General features: G+C 39.0%; 1 protein-coding gene across 1 annotated transcript in view; it reads right to left on the bottom strand.

Annotated features, from left to right (window-relative positions):
• The window catches only part of NPEPPS (aminopeptidase puromycin sensitive), a 93,465-nt gene that overhangs the window by 5,935 nt on the left and 63,915 nt on the right, over positions 1-23,615 (bottom strand). Inside the window, exons 6-19 of the mRNA XM_019415939.2 lie at positions 22,644-22,844; positions 22,102-22,198; positions 21,956-21,989; positions 20,995-21,109; positions 18,792-18,956; positions 17,865-17,969; positions 17,385-17,445; positions 14,682-14,791; positions 12,796-12,859; positions 10,924-11,063; positions 8,392-8,526; positions 6,708-6,927; positions 2,053-2,195; positions 1,568-1,624 (exon numbers count right to left, since the gene is read on the bottom strand). Of these exons, the coding sequence (XP_019271484.1) occupies positions 1,568-1,624; positions 2,053-2,195; positions 6,708-6,927; positions 8,392-8,526; positions 10,924-11,063; positions 12,796-12,859; positions 14,682-14,791; positions 17,385-17,445; positions 17,865-17,969; positions 18,792-18,956; positions 20,995-21,109; positions 21,956-21,989; positions 22,102-22,198; positions 22,644-22,844 (1,647 nt within the window). The remainder of the gene's footprint in view (positions 1-1,567; positions 1,625-2,052; positions 2,196-6,707; positions 6,928-8,391; positions 8,527-10,923; positions 11,064-12,795; positions 12,860-14,681; positions 14,792-17,384; positions 17,446-17,864; positions 17,970-18,791; positions 18,957-20,994; positions 21,110-21,955; positions 21,990-22,101; positions 22,199-22,643; positions 22,845-23,615) is intronic.

Here is a 23,615-nt window from a genome sequence, read left to right as displayed (position 1 = left end):
ATACTTTGAAATCAAAGTTCTTTATTAGCAGACCTCATTATTCCTAAATTACCAACAGAAGACAATCCTCCTCATCTCCCATCAACTGGTTTCTTGAAGAAACCTAATTTGGCCTTCATTAGAGCTCTTTCGATAGTAAATCAGAATTATAGTCAGCTCCCTTACATTAAATAGATGCCAACACTTATTAAATATACATACTAGAATAAATTCTTAAAAGTGTGCTATGACATGAAAATGTCAAGGTATCTGTCATGAAAATTTCAGAACCCCTATTTTGTTCCATACTGCTATGGAAAAGACAAAACCCACAAATATCTGATTTCATATGCAAAGAAATACAGGATTCATAGTGCACAGTTTCACAGAATATTAAGACTGAGAAGGGACCTCAATGTCATTTAATTGAAAGTTAAGTTAAACCCAAAGTATAATTTTGATATTATTAGAAAGGTAACTCGTCCAAGATCAGTAAAGTGGCACATTTTGAGTTTCTTAAAGTTTACATTTTTCAAAATATTTTAATCATTTAAAAAATATGATTTGGGGGCGCCTGGGTGGCTCAGTCGGTTGAGCATCTGACTTCTGCTCAGGTCATGATCTCGCGGTCCCTGAGTTCGAGCCCTGTGTCGGGCTCTGTGTTGACAGCTCAGAGCCTGGAGCCTGCTTCGGATTCTGTGTCTCCCTCTCTCTCTGCCCCTCCCCTGCTCATGCTCATGCTCTCTCTCTCTCTCAAAAATAAACAAACATTAAAAAAAAAAAACAGGATTTGTTTAAAATGAAATACTAGAAATTGGATTTGCAATTTTGATCTACTTGAGGTCAGAAAAGTGTTCTTAATCCATTAAAGATGGAAGTAGCAAAGCACATCCCATTCCTGTTCTGTTTGTTCCCACTAAGAGCAGGTCTTTGAACGAATGGGCTTTGCAGATTTGACACGTAATTTGGGTATTTAGACACATTTTGCACATTTTATTCGATGGTAATAAGTTCAGCTCCCCCTACCTGTCAAGTGATTTCTTAGATTGACAACCGCATGGACAGGGACTGGAGAAGTACAGTATCTGTATTAGAGTTTAATTACATGCCAACCCTCTGGGGAAACTACAGAGGCTACGCAGGCAAGTCAGTTAATTTCCTGTCCATTCATAAGAGGCACTGACATAACTCAAACCCTGGAGACACCTGATTCTCTCTCCCCTAAGCACAGACACAAACCTTTTCTTCAAAATGGGAAGGATCCTATGTAAGTTTACACAGAAGGGAAAATTTTAAGAGCTTGACTTGTTAATCAAAATGAACACTTCATTTTTTGGTTTAAGATACATAAACTTACAAATTAAAAAAAGTGAGAACACTAGATGACTTCTGGCATTGTATTGGTAGTACACGTGAACAGACATGATATCTCTCTCCCATAGTTTCTTAATATTTGCCTGTCTGCAACATGCATATCTACATATATTTCTTTCGCCAGGACTTTTTTTTTTTTTAACCACTTAAAGCTTGTACTGTGTCAATCCAAGTTTAACAGCAGAAGATGGAAACCCTTTCCGAATGTACTCACCTTTAGCATAATGTCTAAGGTAGTGCCATCACCATGCTTCAAAACGGTCAGATAAACCTACAAGAGAATACAGGAACGACAAAGAAGGCATCTGATTAACTGTATCTTGTTCCAAATATTCTAATGTTAAGGCAGAAAGCAAGTCAACACGATTGTACACAGCTGTGTGTGGATGTTACGTACAAACTGTGCGACAAAGAGCTTCGGAGCCCATACTGAAAACCAGACAGGGAGACGGCATGCACACCGGCTCTCTCAGGGGAATGTGCACAGATAATCAGCTTTAAGCACAGTGTAGTCTGAGAAACTTGAAACAAACGAGAAGCTGGCTACAAACCACCTAAATGGCACATATTAACACAGAGTCAGACACAATGTGTGGGTCAGTGTCTAGGTCATTTCTGGTTACCATTAAATACATCCCACACTGTGTGCAGAATGATGCAGTCACCTAGAAATCAAGGTTATTTATCATGAAAACCTACAGGACTCCTCAGATCAGCGGAGAGAATCTGTTTCCCTTCCACGTGGTCCTTAAACCGACGGCGGGCTTCTTCTAATGTTGCCTTATGTCCTGCTTTTCCTAGTTTGCCCAGAACCAAGCCCCTCAGGAGTGCATCTAGATGACCTGATTAAGAAGTAAAAGAGACACAACACTGCTTAAAAATCCCATTTTCACAAATATGCTACTTGGATATCTTATACCATGTCTGCCATCTTGAACAAACACAATCAATTACCCTAGTACTTGAGAGGACACTGATTTATACTGTTCAAATCACAAGAGTGAAATGAAGTGCTAATAAACACGCTAGACAAGCAAATGAATTTGCTGACTTTGTCTACAAATGCCAATGATCTGAATTGACTAAATGTTCACTCCATCTAGGTAATTACATTGCTAAGGATTATATGTGAAAGAAACAGGCTTAGATCATGCAGTTTTGACCCAAGATTCAGAAAAAAGGCCACATACTGAACTAGTACGCTGTGTATAACCAATTGAAATCTGAGATTTTTAAAAATCGAAATCTGATGGATCGGTTTACTCCAATAAGCACATAAAGAGATGTTCAACTTTGGTCATTAGGGAAACGCAAATCAAAACCACTATGACATCTGCTTCACACCCACCAGGATGACTAAAAAAGACAGACAATAACAAGCACTGTCAAGGACGCGGAGATGTTAGAACCCTCATACGTTGCTGGCGGGAACATAAAATGTTGTGACCACTTGGAAAAACAGTCTGGCAATTCCTAGAGAGGTTAAACATGGGGTTACCGTATGATCCGGCAAGTCCACGCAATAGAAACGGAGGTGTTACGTCCACAAAAATTTGTACACACATGTTCACAGCAGCATTCACAACTGTCGAAAAGTAGAAACCATCCAAACACCCACCAAGTGATGAAAACACAAAATGTGGTACATCCATACAGCAGAATACTATTCAGCTATAAGAGGATGCGGTACTGACAGACACTGCAACACGGATGAACCTTAGCAACATTGTGCTAAGTGAAAAAAGTGAGACACAAAAGGCTACACGGGGTATGATTCCATTTACAGGAAGTGCCCAGAGTAGGCAAATCCATAGAGACAGACAGCAGATTAGTGGTTACCAGGGATCGGGATTGCCAGGGGATGGGGAGTGACTGCCATGGGTAAGGAGTTTCTTTTGAGGCTAAAGAAGTTATTCTGGAATTGGAGGGTGGTGACGGGTGTGCAATGCTGTGAACAAACTAAAAAAGACTGAGTTGTATACTTTAAAAGGTACATTTTATTATATACTATGTCTTAAAAAAAAAAAAAGTTAACACTAGCAATGATGGATTGCAATACCAAAACAGCTAAGTTGTGGTACATACAATGAAATACCACTAAGCAATAAAATGGAATGAACAGCCTGGATGTATCTCTAGCACATTATATTGAAAGAAGCCAGATGTAAGAGCAGGAAAAATATATTAGGATTCCATTTACATCAAGTTCTAGAAGAGATAATATTAATCTAGGGTGAAAAAAGGCAGAATAGTGTTAGCCTGGAGGGGATGGATAGGGGAACCGGCCTGGCAAGGACTGACTGGGAAGAGGCCCGAGGCAACCTCTTCAGTGTATTTTTTGTCAAAAGTCGCTGAGTTGTAACATTAAATTTTTTTTTAATGTTTATTTATTTTGGAGAGAGCAGGGGAGGGGCAGAGAGAAAGAGAGAGAGAGAGAGAGAGAGAGAGAGAGAGAGAGAGAGAGAGAGAGAGAGAATGAATATCCGGAGCAGGCTCCAGGCTCTGAGCTGTCAGGACAGATCCCGACCCGGTGCTCGAACCCATGAACTGCGAGATCATGACCTGAGCTGAAGCTGGATGCCTAACTGACTGAGCTACCCAGGCACCCCAAGAAATGTAACATTGAATTGTGCATTTTGCTACATTTAAATTATAACTCAGTAAAAAAGTAAGTCCAAGAAAACAATAGGAGATCAATACATAACACAACAGGACACTAGTGAGGTTCTTAGAAGAACCAATTTGTAATTCTGACTCTGGTACTCACTTGCTGTGTGACACAAGGGAATGTTTTATTATTTTGCTGTTTGATTCTTCTATCTATAAAACTAGAAAACTAAAGATATTCTCCCTATTTCATTAAGGTGTTTTTGAGCCGTGAAAGAGAAGTACAACATCCACCAGTCTGCTTGGATCTGACCCCACACACCCTCTCATGTTTTGTTTCTAGGGCTCTGTGCTCCTGTCTAAAGCACACTCCTCCGTTGGGTCCCGACTCCTCTCCATCGCTTGGCCATTGCTCCAGGAATTAGCCCCCGTCTCTTTCACATCACGGATTTTTCTATTACTACTCTAGCATTGCCATCAGCACAAAAACATGTTACAAAATCTTCCTCTTTATTAAAAAAAAAAAATATATATATATATATGCCTCCACTGACTCTACATCTCTCCCCAGACTATCCCCTTTTCTCTGATTGCCTTTTCAGCAAAAACTCCTTGAAGAAGTTGTCTGAATGTGGGGCGCCTGGGGGGTGGCTCAGTCGGTTAAGCGTCTGACTTCGGCTCGGGTCGTATCTCACGGTTCTTGAGTTCAAGCCCCACATCCAGCTCTGTGCTGACAGCTCAGAGCCTGGAGCCTGCTTCCGATTCCGTGTCTCCCTCTCTCTCTCTGCCCCTCCCTTGCTCATGCTCTGTCTCTCTCTCCCAAAAATAAACATTAAAAATTAAAAAAAAAAAGGTTGTCTGAATGTGCCCTTTGCTTACCCCCTCCCGCTCTGGAGGACCACTAGTGCTCTCCACCGCTCCACAGAACTTGCTGATGGCCTCACCAACCCCCTTCATCTCGCCGGACTCAGAGCACCAGCCGTCACAGTGGGTAACGCTCCTTCTGCACAGCTTCTTAAGACGTCTGGAACATCTCCTCCCTCCTGACTCTCCCACCTCAGTGGCCAGTCTCCCTTGCGGACTCCTCGTCTTCCACTCAATCTCCAAATCTTGGCCTGGCATCGGACCTAGCCCTCAGACCTCTTTTGTCCGCCTACACTCAGGCCCTGCGTGATCTCGTCCAGTCTCGTGGCTGTAAACACCATCTACACACTAAATGCATTTATTCAGCCTAGACCTCTAGGCTTGACTCTCCACCTGGATGTCTAAGTTGACATGTCCAACACCCAGCTCCTGATTCCCTCTGTTCCCAGCCCACTTCTATGGCCATCCTGTTCTGTATCTGGCAAGGTCACCCCTCCGGTCCTCAGGCCAGAATGTGGTGGCTCCTCCTCCTTCCCCTTGCAGTCAGTCCACCACCAAATAGGTTCAGTTCTACCTTCAAAACACGCCCAGAATCTGCCACCTGCAAGTGTAAGCTGCATCTGGCACCTCAACTGGATTACTCGAACAGCTCTGTAAGGTCTCCCTGCTCCTGTCTCTTGCCTCTCCACTCGTCTGGGTCCCACACAGCTGAGTACGTCAAGTCACGTTCTTGTGCATCAGCTCTCAAGTCACTTTCTCATATCACTAACTGTGAAAGTCGAAAATGTACTAGGTCCCACAGGTCCTATAGGAGCTGCACCGCTTCCCACTCTGTCCCCCTCACTTACTCCGTCCTGATGTATCTAGCCTCCTTGTTATTCCTCGAACAACCCAAGCCTGCTCCTGCTGCAGATCTCCTGCACTGGCTGTTCCCTGTCTGGACCATTTCCCTCTAGATGGCCTCACAGCTCTCTCTCTCAGGTCTCTGCTTATGCTCATATTATCACTTCATCATGAGTGACTGTTGCCCTGACCAGGCTAGGGCGTACCGGCCTACCACTCTTTATCTACCTTACCTAACTTTATTTTTCTTCATGATACTCGTTGCCACCTAAATTATCGTATGTTCAATGGTTTGCTGTGTCTCCCACTAGAATGTAAGCCACACAGGGCAAAGCTTTCTTCACTGCTGTACCACCAGCTCCCAGAATAGTACCTGGTATTTACTAGGCGCATAAATATTTGTTGAATCCACAAGGGGAAAACATAGAGCTCTAGGTAATTGTTACTGTTGTTCTTATTGCAAAAGACTCTGAGATCAAGACTGCCAGGATGAAATACCACCTTTAGTTATTTGCAGATGGTAGAAAACAATTATATATAAAACCACAAGATCACCATTCCCAACATATGATGACGGCAAAAGAGTAAATATACAATTATGGAAATAATCAGAGGAGAGAACACATGTAGAATGTCAGTAACTTCCTTAATTCACTTACTGTCTCTCGGTATCCTTCCAAGTTGTACACATAAGGTGCCTGATAGTTATGGCAATAATAAATAAAATCATCTAAAATTCCCTTTAGCTTTTCTTGACTATAGACAGGCTTTTGGAACGCTGTAAAAGGCCTCTATTTCTACCATTTGTGTTGTTTACGAATCGTATTTAACAGTGAATACACATGACCACCACTGTTTTTAGGTTGGTGACCCATGTAACTTCACCAATAAACTTACAAGACCTAAGATTTAATTTCTGGGGAGCTGAAAACATAGTAACACCCAACAGATACCACGATGCTACCGGTACTGTTAACCACAGCTGAGTAAAAAGGGTCCAATTCCTCATCAATTCTTTCCCCATTCCGTGCATCCATTACCTTCTCCAGGTTTGGGGTCCCAGCCTAGTCTCTCCCCTATGGGTGAAAAGACATCTTTCACAAACTCCTGGATTTCCTCATAGAAGTCTGTGTGGGACAAGAGAGTTGAGAGAATCCCCAGGTTACAGCTCAGGTCGCTCCATACAGTATAATTGGGCTCATTCACAAAAGCCTCCATGACTTTTAGAACCTCTACAGTGCTAATGATTCCAGCTCGAGCCTGGGATAGGAAAAAACATAAATTAATCTAGTCTTCAGACAAAAACAAAACAAAGAAACACAAGCATGCATTTTCAGCATTATCTACTGCTAGTCAGTCATTCCTTTGGTTGAAAGAACACAGGGGATTATGAGAATAAACCTCCTATCATGACAATATCCCTTATTTACTTTTTGTTATTTGTGAGAGAGCAACTTAGGTACACTTTGTCTGGTGACAGGTGGTATAGCTACACTTGTGGTGAGCACGGCATGAGGCACGGACACGTGGAATCACTATGCTGTCCACCTGAAACTGATGTAACACTGTGCATCAACTATACTTCAATGAGAAAGAAAGCAAGGGAAAAAAAAGAAAGCAAGAAGGAGAGCCGTTAACTTCCTATTTCTATCCAGTGTCTGGGGCCTTGGCTTTGTTTTTATTTTTAAAATTCTCATACTTTCAGAAAAGACACAACAATAGTTAGGGCTTTGGTTTTTGACAGAGGCTCTTTCAAAGCTGGACCTGCCAACTGTGTCAACTTCAGTCTGTCCTTTACTCATTTGTGAAAGAAGGCAAACTGGAAGGCCTTTTAGAATTAACTAACAGAGCTAGGAAAAGGAACTCGTGTTACAGCAGCCAACTGCACAAATACACCACTCTCCTGGGACAGGTCTCTCTCAGCAATGAGATCAGCAGATGTGAGGTTTTGTGCATCAGTGCTAATCTGTGTTTATACAAAGGAGGAATCCAAAACCAGTTACTGCAGAAGGGAGGGAAAACTCAAGTCCACTTTAAAGGAATAGTAGGAGGAATCTGACAATTTTATCACAGACATCTGGAAATTATCTAACCTATGTTGGAGTCATAAAGATAATACTACTAATTGCTGATTTAAATCCTTTCTGGAACAAAGCCAAAAGAAATATAATCCTTTTTTTTTTTTTTAAAGTAGGCTCCACGCCCAATGTGGGGCTTGAACTCATGACCCTGAGATCAAGAGTCGGATCCTCTCCTGACGCAGCCGCCCAGATACCCCACATAAATATAATTCTAAAGCTAATGGACTATTATTTGAGTAGTAATGGAATGTTAAAAAATTCTAGATGTTTCCAGCCAAGTACAATCACTATTTTAGAAAAATATAAATTATTCTGAATTATTAAAAAAAACCAAACAAACATCAATAGGGAAATTTCTTCAAGGCTCATACCTATTTCTACCGAAAAGAATTTTTGCCTTACGAAGGATAGTTTTCATTGCAAAAAGCTGGCTTAGGAGTAGTGACATGGGATTTGTTTCCGGTAAATTATATAGGTTCAATCTTGTCATGTTAATTAATAATTAGTCATTTGTTCTAGTCCCAAAAGGTGTTCAACCTTCAGGAAGAGCCATATTCTTCTAATTATGTTTCAGTCAGATACTCCAGGAAAAACAAAATCCTTTAATCAACAAAATCCATTATACTACTTGAGAGAGGCTCACCAAGGAGAAGAGGTCATTTTGTAATCCAAGTCGATCCACAGGGGGCAGAGAAAGGTCACGAATGCCGGGTAATAAACTTTCCAGCATGGCTGAGCTGTACTGGGTCCGATAAAACCCAACTGTTCCCAGGTTTAACTGAAAAGATACCCAATGGACATTATTAATTAAACAGTTCCATTTGTTTTGTTAATTTTTAATTTTAGTGTTTATTTGAGAGCGAGAGCACAAGCAGGGGAGGGGCAGAGAGAGGGAGACAGAGAGAGAGAGAGAGAGAGGGAAGACACAGAATCTGAAGCAGACTCCAGGCTCTGAGCTGTCAGCACAGAGCCCAACGCAGGGCTTGAACTCATGAACCATGAGATCATGACCTGAGCCGAAGTCGGAGACTTAACTGACTGAGCCACCCAGGCGCCACATCCATTTGTTTTTTAAAGCAGTCTTTTGCAGGTGTGAAAGGAGTTTTGCTTTCAGTATATCTGAGTGAAAACAACAAAGATCACATATGCAGGCAGGGATTAAAATGAAACAACACATAAAGATAGAAAGCGGTTGTCAAAGATGAAAACAGGTGAAAGAAAACAGAAACTTGACATAGTGGGGGACAAAGTGAGAGACAGTAGGAAGGAAATGGTTGGGAGGGAGGGAATCACACGGATCGGTTTCTGTCTACTCTCGGTGGATGGTTTTAAGTTCACAGAAAATATTTACTATATGTAAGAACACGGGGACAGTGGAATCTCTGAGGAAGACTAAACCTTTACAAAAAGACTCATCTACTCAGCCCACAGTCTCACCAGAATAGCAATGCTCAGGTCCTAGATTTTAAAGAATTGCATGGACCTTAAAGGTAATTTCATATAATTTGTGGAATGAGATAATCACGGACTGTTATTCTCTGTAGGCTAATGACTGACAGGCAAAAATATTTTTGATAATATTTATATACCAAATACCTTAAAGGTAAAATAAGGTAGAAGATACAAGTACTTCACTATTTATGTTTTTACTTTTACTACTTACATGTAAGTATTTTTTTAATTTTATTTATTTATTTTGAAAGAAAGAGAGAGTGAGCATGAGCAGGGAAGGAGGGGCAGAGAGAGAGAGGTGGAGAGAGCATCCCAAGCAGCCTCCACACTCAGCACAGAGCCTGATGCAGGACCGATCCCAGAACCATGAGATCATGACCTAAGCTGAAACCAAGAGTTGGATGCTTAACTGACTGAGTCACCCAGGTACCCCTGTGAGTATTTTTTTTAAATCACCTCACGATAATACAACTGCTATTTTATTGATTCCCTCTACCTTTTACTGCAGGAATAATACCTTTATTTACCCAGTTACAATCACAGCATACATAGGTTTTTCTCATTTATAAGAAAAATTTCATATAGCTACATAATCTTCCAGATGTAATTTCAAATGGTAACACAGTATTCTACTGAGTATGTATATGTGTGTATCTATCTGTATTTTTAAAGTTTTTATTTATTTATAATTTATAATTATTTATTTATTTATTTATTTTTATAATTTTTAAAATGTTTATTTTTTGAGAGAGAGAGAGACAGAGTGTGAGCGGGTGAGGGTCAGAGAGAGAAGGAGACATAGAATCCAGAGCAGGCTCCAGGCTGTCAGCACAGAGCTCAATGTGGGGCTCAAACTCACAAACCGTGAGGATCAAGACCTAAGCCGAAGTCAGCCGCTTAACCGACTGAGCCACCCAGGCACCTCTTAAAGATTTTATTTTTATGTAATCTCTATACCCAATGTGGGGTGTGAACTCAACCCTGAGATCAAGAGTCTCACACTCTTCTGACGGGAGCCAGCTAGGCACCCCTCCACTGAGTATATTTTTAAAAAATCATATATGTGTATGTGTATACACACACACACACACACACACACACACACACACACACACACACATATACATATACAAAAGTCTGAGATAATGTATGATTCCTATTAGGAACCTATAATTGGGAGAAAAGTTTATAGTAGATACTTTTATTACGAATGGTACAGAGTACAGAATAATGGGAAATAATCTTTACCAACTGTTATTTTTATGAAATGATTTTAAAACACCAGTTACAGGAATTTCACATTTCAGTGACACAAACTCATTATTACATGTGTGGCCTCGCTTGACGATAGCTGTGCATACACAATGACAGCACATCGTGGAGGTTAACATCTTGTTACAATGACAGCGCAGTTGGAAGTTGCAAGACCACAGACCTTTTGATTAATGTGACTTTACACATAATCTACTATTTTTTCCCCTTTGATCATATCCCTTTTTATCTGCTTATGTACCACTCCCTTACCTAAGGGAAGACATCAGATAATATTATTTGAAAATTGGCCCTAAATTTCACACAGGACAGTTTAGTAATGTTTTTGTCTTTGCAAGTCCTCATCTAAACTAAAGCAGAATTTACAGCCGGCCATAAAATGTATAAAGGAAGTGAGAGAAATCAATTCATTTAGGTAAGATAAAAATGGCTAGGCCATTTATGGACTCACCTTTACCCACTGGTCTGGTTTGACATTTTTCAAAACCACATTCATCTCTGGCTTGTCCATCAGAATTTTCAGTTTGGCATGGTTGGGGTCTTCACTAGTAGAGATTGTGATGGGAACCATCCACTGGGGACAGTCTTCTCCTTAAGCAACAGAAGAACAAATAGAAAACTTGAAAAATAATTTGTCATGGGAAGAAATAGAAGGTAAGGTGGAGGGAGAGGACTGGTATCTTACATATGAGCTTGAGTCTGTTAAGCCAATAGCTCATTTTCAATGGTACATAAACTCTTCCATAACCTGAATAATACTAGTATAAAGGAAGAGAGAATTTATTAACAAAAATCACAATAGCCTAAAAGAGAAAAGGAGAACAGTTTATTTAGTGTTTCTTAATTAAAATTCGTGTTAAATTAAAACACAGTGATTTTAATTTAATCATTTCCCTTTATAGAGTAACAGAGACAGTAATAATTTTACTGTAAAAGAAATTTCAAGTAGGTCAAAGTCTTCATATAGCATTTAAAAACATTCTAAGGTGCAGTCCTTAACAAGTATACGTAGTGAAGGGTTGACTTAATTTCTTAGACAGGATACATCCTAGAACTGACGGATTCCATCACTAAAAAGTCATAGCTAAAACTCAAAGCTTTTGCAAGGCAGATGACATACCTGTCTTTTAGGGATCCGACAGAAAAACAGACTTTGAATTAAGATGCCAAACAGAAGAGAGTCCTTTGCCCATTGCCCAGTACATTTAACTATAGTTACATTTAACTATTTTACTAAGTTATCTAGTTTTGTGCTATCAGGTTAAACCACAAATTAAAATTTCCTAACAATGGGACATTTCAGGTTTTAATACTGCCTATACTGGTCAGTCACAGAGTATTTGAAAAAAACTGCAAAACCTCTCAGTCCTACGATGCAGATTGTGGGTATGAGGCAGAAAACAGAAACTGTGACCCTTAGGGATTTATTTTGGATAATAACCTTGTCATCTGACTTGTCAGACAGCTTTACTTAAAAAGTAATTCCAAATGCTAAGGAAGGTTAAGGATGAAAGGGTATATACCTCTTAACCCTAGTAGAGTGTGCCCTATTTTGGAACATGAAAAGGATAGGTGATTCTGATATACACCTCCCCCTACTAAGAATTGTTTTAAAGGAGGTGAGAAAGGTACTTTTAATTTCCTGAGCAAAAGAATCTACTGACCTGTAGAAATAATTTGAAAAGCCAGAGTCGAGTGGTAGTTAAGGGTATAAACTCATGGAATCCAACTATTTTGTCTGAATTCCTACTCTTTAACTCATCAGATAGGCGACCTTGGGCAATTTAACTAACCCAGCTATGCCTCAGCTCCTTCATTTGTAGAAAGGAAATAATACTACCTACCCAGTAGGGTTGCTGAAACTATAAAATAAGGGTCAGTGATACTGCCTTAGCACAGTAAATGGTACATGATAACTGTAAATAATCTTTGTGCTTTATTTACTTGTTTACTTACTTAGTATGCCCAAGAATTAAAAAGAAGACAAAGAATTAGCCACCCACACAAATGTGCAGCAAGATTCTTGTAAGGATAGAGACATCCTTCTTAGGTGTTCCTATCCTTCTTCATTCCTTGTAGCCTCCAATAACATACAGAGACATGGAATTTCAAAAAACTGAAGAATATCAAAACACCACAAATACCTCATGAATCTCCTCTTTTGATTTCCTAGATTTCATTTGTATTTTATTACCGTTTCCTTGTTTTTATTTAATCCTATCAAAAATATTAAAAAATATGTAATTACTTCCTGTTAATTGGAACACTACTGGAATGGTGTCCACATTCACTCATCAGCTCCCGCTTACGGCCATTTGCTTACCAGCATATGGTCCACTGGCACAGAACTTTCTTTGGGACAACCTCAATAATCTGTCGTCTTCTACCTAAGAAAGCATAAACAAAGGCTATTAATAGTAGTATCAACCCTTTTTTTTCCCCTTCTTTTTGGAGGGGCCAACACTTCTGTGACAAAGTAGAAGGTGAAACCAGTACAGCCAAATGTCTCATGAGAACACAAAGTGCAACAGTGAGGAAGAGGACGATAGTATAGAATGGGAGAAAAGGCGCTGTTTCTCATTTAGGCCCCAAAATAACAAGCCTCTAAATAAAAGGCCATGTTCTATGTAATACGGCCCCTCAGAAGGGTTATGTATACAGACAAGAACTTTAAAATGTTACCATTTTCACAAGGATACGTAACAATAAATAATACTGCAGCCAGTTGTTTTAATCTTTATAGAGGGAGGTTATGTCTTTAGACTCCTAAGCTTCTAAAAAGTGGCAACCTTACATTAGCACATGGACTCAACGTTCAGAATTCAAAGGTTTAGAGTGACTGCTAAACATGAAAGAGGCACACATTTTGTTTCAAAGGATGAGCTTTGCAATGAAGCACAAAAAAAGTGGTGGGGGAGAACTGCAAAAACAATTTAAAACAACCGAAGTGCATATTAAAAAAAAAAAAAAAAAAACTTTGCAAATATGCAATCGTTTGCTTTACTTATCATTTGTTAATACGTCCTAGAACATTTTAAATAACATAATATATAACAGATTCGTATCACCCAAATTCAATGTCAAATTAGGCCAATGACCTTTATGGATAAACTGACTACACAAGACAGAACTGAAAAGCTAAAAAATTTGAGTAAAGAAGCAATGACCGGGGGCACCTGGGTAGCTCAGTCCTGCTGGGAAGAAAACTCATTCTGAGGTACAACTTTCTGAATTCAGGTAACAGTTCAACTAATAATAGTGCAATTCTGATCAAAATCCCATTGCCACCCAACCAACATTAAAACTAATTTTAGGGGCACCAGGCTGGTTCAGATGGTGCAGCATGTGACTCTTGGTCTTGGGGTTGTGGGTTCGCGCGCCACACCGGGTGTAGAGATTACTTAAAAAATAAATCTTAAGTGGTGCCGGGGTGGCTCAGTTGCTTGAGCGTCCGACTCTTGGTATCAGCTCTGGTTATGATCTCATGGTTGTGAGATTGAGCCCTGGGTTGGGCTCTGTGCTGAGCATGGAGCTTGCTTGGGATTCTCTCTCCCTCTGTCCCTCCCCCACTCATGCTCTCTTTCAAAATAAATAAATAAGCATTTAAAAATAAATGAATAAAATATTTTAAAAAGTGCTGATGTTTAAGAATGACATTATAAATGGGTGTTGAATTTTCACAAATGCTTTTCCTGCATCTTATTGGAGTGATTATGTGGTTCTCCTACCTATATTCTGTTAGTGTAGTGTTTATGAATCAAAATACTGATAGTTTTTTTTAATGTTATATCAACTTTGCAGTCCTAGGATAAACCTGACTTGGTCATTTTAGAATTCTATCAAGGGGCACCTGGTTGGCTCAGCTGGAAGAGCATGCAACTTAGTGACCTCAAAATCATGAGTTCAAGCCCCATGTTGGGTATAGAGATTACTTAAATAAACTTAAAAAAATGAGTTATATCAACAAGTTTACAGTGTTTTCCTTGGGGACAGTAAGAGTAGACAACATTTTGTTTTCTACTATAAGTATGTATGATTTTAATGATGGCGGAGGGGGAGGCAAACCATTTAGTATACAGATAAGAGATCACCAAGAAAACAATGCAAGGGCTAGTTTAAATGTAAGTACAGAAAAGCAAATGAGGGAACACCGCCTGAATTCCATGTAGTACAGTAGCAGACAAATTGGAGGACTTTTTATAAGGTTACCTGTTCTGCTTCCACATAAATGAGGGGAAATCCCATTTGTTTGGTCCAGGTATTCATCACCGCTGCGATAGGTTTACCACTAGCATTTTCTAAACTTTCCCAGAGGTCCTCTAGAAGGTAAACACGAACAATGAAAATCTAAAATGTTTACATTTTTATTTTCTGAAACAAACCAGAAATTTTATATAGCTCCTGACGCTATCTTGCTAACCAATTCTTTGGTTCTTTCAGGTTCGGGAGATAAACGGGGGGTCAAGTTAATGTCCACTTGCCTCTCCATTAAATAAACTCTATTACAAAAACCGGTCTTATAGTTTAAGATGCCCCTAATTGTTCCAGTTTAATAGAAAAAAATCACAAATTATAGGAGTGCCTGGCTGGCTCAGTCAATAGAGGGTGCAACTCTTGATCTCAGTTTTTTGAGTTCAAGCCCCATGTTATGCCTAGAGTTTACTTAAAAAAAAAAAAAAAAAATCCATCACAAATTATAGTAAAGAAAAGACAAACAGGGAAGTTCAAACAAGAAGATAACAGAAACAAACAAACATATTCAAGATCACCACTAAGCATCACCTACAAACTTAAAACCATGATATCCATTCAATTAACAGAGGTTTAAAAAACACTCAGTGCTCTAAGGCTGAAGTAAAACTCATATGGTCAAATGGCACTGGTGGCATGGTAAGCAAAACAGCAATTCAATGAGATACACGCTATAATGGGGGCATGAACAGAGGAAAAGCCCTTTAAGGAAAAATCCAAGGAAGGGGCACCTGGGTGGCTCAGTTGGTTAAGCATCCGACTCTTGATTTGGGCTCAGGGCATGATTTCACAGGTTTGTGAGCTGACAGTGAGGCACCTGTTTGAGTTTCTCTCTCTCTCTCTCCCCCTCCCTCTCTGTCCCTCTCTCCTGCTCGCACTCTCTCTCTCTCAAAATACATACGTAAACTTTAAAAAAAAATTCAAGGAAAATAAAGGCTTCACAAGAGTTGGCTTCTGGTCTGCATCTTGAAGAGGAGTTGTTCATTAGGCAAAGGGAAAAGGGCATTCCAGGTGGACAAATAAATGGTTTATATACAAAGAAAAAGTGTAAGAAAGACACAAAACATTACTAATAGCAAATGTTCAATGCGCTGAAGCTAGAAGGCATATCCAGCAATGAGGCTGAAACAGTAGGCAAGGGCTGACCAGCTAAGACTACGTGTGGCTTGGGGCACCTGGTTGGCTCAGTCAGTTAAGCGTCCGACTTTGGCTCAGGTTATGATCTCATGGTTCGTGGGTCCAATCCCCACATCGGGCTCTGTGCTGACAGCTCAGAGCCTGGAGCCTGTTTCAGATTCTGTGTCTCCCTCTCTCTCTGCCCCTCCCCTGCTCACATTCTGTGTGTATCTCTCTCAAAAAAAAAAAAAAAAAAAAAAAAAGACTATGTATGGCTTAAAAAGAACAGACTACACTGTGAAGGGACTGAAGTATCTCAAATGTTTTTAATCAGTAGGTGATGCAATAATCAGTAGGTGATGCAATCAAGTATTTGCTTTAGAAAGATAACCCTGGCTAGCCTCAGAGTGACAGGGAGAACTGCAGAGAGTGGGGCAGGCAAGAAGTAGTGAGTTGGTAGGCAGCTGTGGAATTCAGTAGAGATTGTGAAGGCGTGAATTAAGCAAAGGGTAGTGAGGACAGACAGGATAAAAACCATGGATGGTAACTGCAGTGTCTTTGAACTGCCAACTGTCTTTAGAAGTAACATAAACCCAAAAAAGGTACATGGTAGGTGTTGCTTTTCAAAGTGTGGCCTAAAGACTAGTGGCACTGGCTTCACCTGGGAGCTTGTTAGAAATGCAGATCCTCCGGTCTCACCCCAGATCTACTGAATTAGAAACATTTTCAGCTCTGGGTTCCTGCATGTACATTACAGTTTAAGAACCAGAAAGCTCTTTCCTCATGTATTATGTATATATGCATGCTAAAGACTCAGAAAATTTGCAAGAGCACATTCTTCTTTGGCTCTGTTTTAAGGAACAGAATGCCTCTCTATTTCATAAACTGAGATGGACATTTATGGCCAGGGGAATGGGGCGGGGTTGGGGGGGGTAGAAGGGGAGAGTGTCAGGATTACATCGTGTCCTCAACAGAGAGGCAGATAGATGTATGTATTTTTAATTCACAGGTCATAAACCTCAGGAACAGCCCATGGCCGGGCCTCTCTAAACTTTTGTCATTCTATTAGATACTAATGACATTACATAAATCTTGTTTTCTAAACTTTTTGTTCACTAAGAACTCAAAACTCCAACCCTGGTTCTTTGTCATTTTCAATCAACACTTACACCTTTATTCTTTCTTTGGACTCCCATTCACAATAAATCACAGACCACTATACACTAAAAATCTTAAACCTTACTTCATTGAAACTCTGTTATTCCATAAGTTTACTCCTAAAAATGGTTAATTTGTAGCAATTTTAATGGCCAAACAGAACTCTTCAGACTCTTGGAAGTGGCAGGACACCGAGCCATGGAGAGCAGACTACCAGAGGGCACCGGAAGGAAGGTCCTGATTCATGCTCATCCGTGACTTAACACATGGCACCAGGTAAGTCAACTTGATTTCCTATGTTAAGCATTTAGGAAAAATTAAATGTCCCACTCTGGATTGAGAGCCAACACCTTCTCTCCACTCGTATCTCAAGCTATTAAAGATTACCTGTGGCAGCATTCTTTTGTTGGAACTTGGTTAAATACATGTTCATTCCTTTCTTAAAGTCCTGAGAAAACACAATTTTTAAAATCCGGGAGATTAAGACCTTGGAATTTATAGTGTATCTGCATATTAGTACTCAAATTACCTGAGTGTCAGATTTACTGAAAAACACATATCCCTCGAACGTCTACTACCTTCTATTTAAGAATGCATACGCTCTGCTTTCTACTTTTGCTTTTAAGTTTTATACCAGCCTCCCACACATCCCCCAAACACATTTACACGTCATTCATCTAAGAGACCACGAGAGTCAATATATATAAAAAGAAATGGAGGTATAAGCCAGATCAGAGTATATTCTTCTAGAATCTAGAAAAATTACTTAGGAACTTAATTTAAATGAAAGCAGACATTTTTTTTCCATGCAAAACTCTATGATTTCACCATAAAAGAATGGAAGATTTTTTTAAACTGCTTTTTTACCTTATCCCCAATGTAGTCATGGAGCATTCGGATGACAGATGCACCTTTGCTATATGATATAGCGTCAAATATCTCATCGACTTCAGAAGGATGTCCCACACTGACCTGGCAGACAGTGTGATTCAGGGTTATAACAGGAAGCAGACAGCCTGTAATACTGAATTACATAAAAAGCTTTCTAGGAAAACCCTCCTAACTCATAAGATACTTTTCTGCCTTTAGCTCACTGATAAATGCATAATGATGATCCTTAAAAAGCATGTAGTAACTAATACTAAATAAAGTGGAATATATGACATGATCCCCATCGTCTGAGGGTCCTGGCTCCGCTTTGCTGGGAGGTAAATCACTATGGATCTATTTACTGGAAGACTGGAGAAGGAAGAAAGGAGAGATGAAAAACATTTTATTTCTTGCAGCTAATCGTAATGGCTTACAATTATATAGGATCCTCGTTAAATACATCAAAGTAGACTGTAAGTCTAGTTCTTTGGAAGCAAAATTAATTCATATAAACTAAGCTGAAATAAGTCAAGAGAAATAAAATATACATAAAAACAGATAATGACAACAAAAAAAATACATTCAGAATTTTCTTTGAAACAAACAATGGAATCAAAATGTTCCCTTATGCATGCTGCCCAATAGGCATGGTTCTCCCATTCTATGCAATAAAAATGTACTTAGTGAATGTTTATGGGTACATAGCACTTACTTCTACAAAGATCAAACTTTTATACTGCTTACCTTAAAAAGAAACATAATTAGAACTTAACCTTGTGAGATTTTCAAGACTGAAAATATAAGCCATAAAAACAAGTGAACTGCTCATGTAATTTTCTTTTCAGAGTCCTAAGTATCTCCAAAACAAATTACTTATTTCATTAAATATGAGAGAAAGGCCGATGGTTGAAAAGTATGGCTCACTTCAATAGGATGGCTGTTATCTAGAGCGTCAAGTTCCTGGGCACGGGTGTAATCAGCAGAAACAAACTGAGTCCAGATATCATACTCTGGGAAGCAGTGGTCTACACACAGATATTCAATCCATGATGCAAAGCCTTCATTTAGCCAAAGATGAGTCCACCATTCCTAAAAACAAAAGAAAGAAATGTGTAAGGAAAACAAAATGCTTTTCATTCCACTAACTTGAAAAAGTCACATGTCTCTTCCACTATACTCTACAACTTACAACTTAATAAACCAAAATTCAGTGAAAAACATTTAGTAAGTCACATGTCTGAACAACAAAAAAAGTGTTTAAAAGAGATGCTAAGAAAGGCCTACTGGTGATATTGGCATTATGCCTGAGGGACATTTCAAAACATAGCTAAGTCACTTTTTATTACCAAAGGTAGAAAAGATGTAAGGAGAAAGGTGGGGCGGGGGGGGGGGGGTGCTTATATGGAAAAGGGGAAGAGAACAGATAAATGTAGGCAAGAGCCTAAATTGTCAGGTAGAAGTTAGTTTGATAAACCAGAAAGCTACCAGGACCAAACACAGAAAACTAGAAAGGATTTTTATAATGACTGAGAAAAGTTACTGTCAACTGACAAATTTTCTAGATAAACAGAAAAGCAGTACTGCTTATATAAATATTAGGTAAAATGAACAGAAATATCATGGCAGTAAGTAGTTCAGTAACGAATGTTGTTTTAAGTATTTACGGAATACAAAATTCTCACCTGTTAATAAGAATTAATAGTAGAGTGGACAAGGAATATAAGTGAGTCACAGATAAAACCAACTTAAAAAAAAAACCAACTTTTTAGAAAGAGATCTTAATCAAGTTTCATTAAAGCTGATTAAATCTCTTAAAAAAAGAAATCAATATAAGAATCCACGATAGAGATGCTAAAGGACGAATGCAATGGTGAAAAACAAAAAAGGCATTAAAATTCTGGAAAGATCAGATGTTTTCAATACTAGGTGATGAAAGGCTATTTGTCTAAGTGCTCTGTGCACTTATTTAACTAGTAGCTCCCACGAAGATAAGCTGGTACAGAGCTAGCTATTCACCAACCTATCATGAAGCCCTTACATTTCACTTAATGAAACAACTGACATCTAACAACTAGAACAGTTACTCAAATCCAGTAAAAAGTTGTTTAAAAGCAATATGAGAATGTGCACATATCCCCCCACTAAAATGTATTGCTGGTAGTTTACTAGCATACTTAATTCCACATGAAATTATATGTCAAAAATTTTTTTTTTACTCCTACGTAAAATTTTAAACATCCAAAGCAAAAGGAAATGGTTTAATCTCAAGGGCTGGCTTTCTTTAAAAACTCTCTCAGACATGTAAAAGTTGTTAAATGCCGTACTTTCTTGCTTATTCCTGTGACATATGGACTCAACTAACATCCAAGTCAGGTTCTGCTCTTTGGCAACCTAAAATGCTATCAGGGAATCTGGCTGGCTCCAGAATCTCCAGTTCTTTCTTTGCAGAGGTACTTCCAGTTCACTCATTAAACCCTGTGCTCCCAAGCTCTAACATAGTTGGCTGCCATAGATAGCACTTACTTAGAGTAAGAGGGGAAAGGTCAAGACTTGAGGACAGAGATCATTCACTGTAAACATTATAATAAACAATAATCTCAATGGAACAGTTGGAAATTTTAATATACTTTATAGTTATTCCCTACTTTCTTTGCTTCCGTTTCTATTAAATTTCAATGTAATATTTTAGTCAATGAGACAACTGACCCCCAAAAGCATTTCAGCCTAATCAAAGATCATGTTGTTATTTATCAGGTTATTTTTCAGCTACTGGACTACATAATAAATATTCTCAAGAAACTAGTGTCAGGCTGGCATCTCACTGCACAGAATCTCTGTACCTAAAAGGAACCCCTGTCACCCAAATTAGTATGGCTTCCCATTTGTAGGCAAACCCTACAACAGTTTAGGAAGTGTTTTGTGTTGAATAAAGACTGTCCACGTGCTCCTGGTTAATACTGAGATTCTGATAAACACTTTTCAAAGTGGACCTTCTAAAATAAAGATTTTCTATGATTCATTTATTTTTTAGCACAGTGTTCCAGTCAAACCTGAAATACTATGTAGCCAAAATAATGTACAGCAGGATGAAGACAAATATATTTGAGCACTTAAAAATATTAAATACCATAGTAACAAGATTTCCAAACCATTGATGGGCGAGTTCATGTCCCACAACCAGAGCAACCCACTGGCGTGATGAAGAACAGGAGTTTTTTGGATCGATAAGCAATGCAGTCTCCCTGTGTTTAAAAAAAAATTTTTTTAAACAATAAAAGTATTGCAATAAAAGCAGGCATGCACAAGTGGGGGAGGGAGATTCAAATAATACTAAATAAGATGGTCAAGTTAGGCTTTAGAGATATCAAGAAAACACTACCTCCGAGTATACAAAGGAGAAAAAGTTCTGGGAAGATTAAAAGCTATTCCAACAGAATTCATACAACAGAAGATCAAAGGTGTGACACAAGTTAAACCATCAGTTTGTAAATAGGACAGCTGCCTGAAATTCTTAAAGAATTTAGTCTGAGGGATTAGACTATTGTGCTAGACAGAGACAAGACAGTCCTTCCATTAAAAGAAGGGGACTGGCAAATTGGGAGAAGATGCATTCCACAGTCCGGAAAAGAACACTGAGCAGGCTGTCCAAAACTTAACTCATTGAAGCAGGCAGGGCAAAAACTTGTTTACAGACCCTGCTTTAAAAATTATACAACCCACATGTTTGTATTGTGGTGACAGACATGTAAAAACCTGGCCAGAAAATATTAAAGCAGAGAAGGTTCTTCAAGCTGGAAAAATAACTATGAAACTTCTGGGAGGAAGAGAAGGCACCGAAATGAGAAACTCAGCCAAAAATAGATCTAAAAATGTTACTAATGCCAGATGCTCACTTTAAAATCTTACAATCTCAGATAGTAGCACCAGAGGGTGTTCATGTGCATTCCTGAAATGTGCACAGAAGTGGGGGAGGTAGGAGAATTTACCGCAGATCATAAGGCAGAAGCTACTCAACCGCAAGTAGGTGTGAACCTCTTACGAAATCAGTGATTGAAAAGACAAGGCAGGGGAATGTGTCATTAACATACCTATAAGTAACAAGGCCCCAGTTCTCCATGGCACCTTCATAAAATAAATACAAACATTTATTGATATATGTACATAACTCTTCCTCAAAAATCACAAAATTCAAAAAAGTTATTACAATTCAGCAATAAAATGAAATTTACTTTACCAGCTGCAAAGTCTGCAATAGCAATGAGATCAATTTTAGGTAGAGGATAAGGAACATTGAAGTAGTCCTTATAAAAAGGCAGGGTTTTAGCAGCAACCTACAAAAGTATAAACAAAAGAACCACCTGATAAATATTTCATTGTAGTTCATATAGAAATCCACACAGGAATCCTGTTGCAAGCCAAAGCACCTCAAGTTACTAGAAACCAACCCTGGGGAGCCCTACCTCCGAAGACTACCTTAGCCCCAAGCTTTGTTAAGGTTGGCCATTTAAAACTTGGTATGAAAAATATATTACTTATTTTCCCACCCACTGTCTGGATAAATAAATTCCGCTCTAATATTCTCTTCATCATTATCTTGTAAAATGTTAATATAACACCAAGGTTGGTAGTTCCAAAATTCTCTTAAAAATAAAATCAACGTAGCACAACAAATTTCAGACTAAATTATAAATAATTGTACTAATAATTGATCAGAAATGTAAATTCCCCAACCTGGAGTTATGGACTGTTGGAACAATCCTCTTCAAGTACATTTACCTCTAACGCAAATTTTCCTTGCTCTGCTTTGCCAACAGGGGTGTAAACACGGACACACACACCATCTTTTGACCTTGTTTCTACAAAGTCATATTCACCCACAACAAATGCCACCAGATATGTAGACATGACAGGTGTGCGGGCAAACTTCACTTCCACTACATTTTCATCATCAGGGTACGGTTTCCGATCAATTACATTCTTTAAAAAAAAAAAAAAAAGAAAGAAAGCAAGAAAGAGAAAAAGAAACAAAGAAAGAAGTAGAAAATTTAAACAGGTTTACATTAAATACCTTAGAGGAAATACTAGCCATAAACTGTGTTGCCTCTCCTTCCCCCTTTCCAGTACTGCTTACTTATCTATCCCAATTCAACCACTGCTTTCATGCTGTCAAAATCTCTCCCATTAAGAAGGATAGGAGCACCTGGGGGGCTCAGTCGGTTGCGTGTCAGACTTCGGCTCAGGTCATGATCTCGCAGTCCATGAGTTTGAGCCCCACGCTGGACTCTGGCTGACAGCTCAGAGCCTGGAGCCTGCAGCCTGCTTCAGATTCTGTGTCTCCCTCTCTCTCTGACCCTCACCTGCTTGCGCAGGAGCACGCATGCTCTCTCTCTCAAAGGTAAATAAACATTAAAAAAAAATTTTTTTTAAAGGATACATTAAGAGGTTGGGGGCTAAAGTGTTGAAACTACCAAGGATCTGTGAGAGAAAAGCAGCAACTTTTCCTGGATACCTATTATATGCCAGGCACTGGGATGTAAGACCTCAATGCTTTTCAAGTGAAAGAGGGATAGAAGGCAAATAACTATTAATGAAGTGTAATTGTGAAATCTACATTTCAAAGGGTACAGATTTCTAAATTTAGCGCATTCTCTATACCAAGGCTGGTTCTAAGCAAATTTGTGGAAGAATCTCCACTTTTATCTACAGAGTTCCTCGTTTCTCTTTTTTGTTACCCCTCTTTTTCCTATT

This window comes from Panthera pardus, unplaced genomic scaffold (genome assembly GCF_024362965.1).
Source record: "Panthera pardus isolate Hobbes unplaced genomic scaffold, ASM2436296v1 HiC_scaffold_3, whole genome shotgun sequence".
Taxonomy (NCBI): Eukaryota; Metazoa; Chordata; class Mammalia; order Carnivora; family Felidae; genus Panthera; species Panthera pardus.
This window is presented reverse-complemented; position numbering and strand designations above follow the sequence as displayed.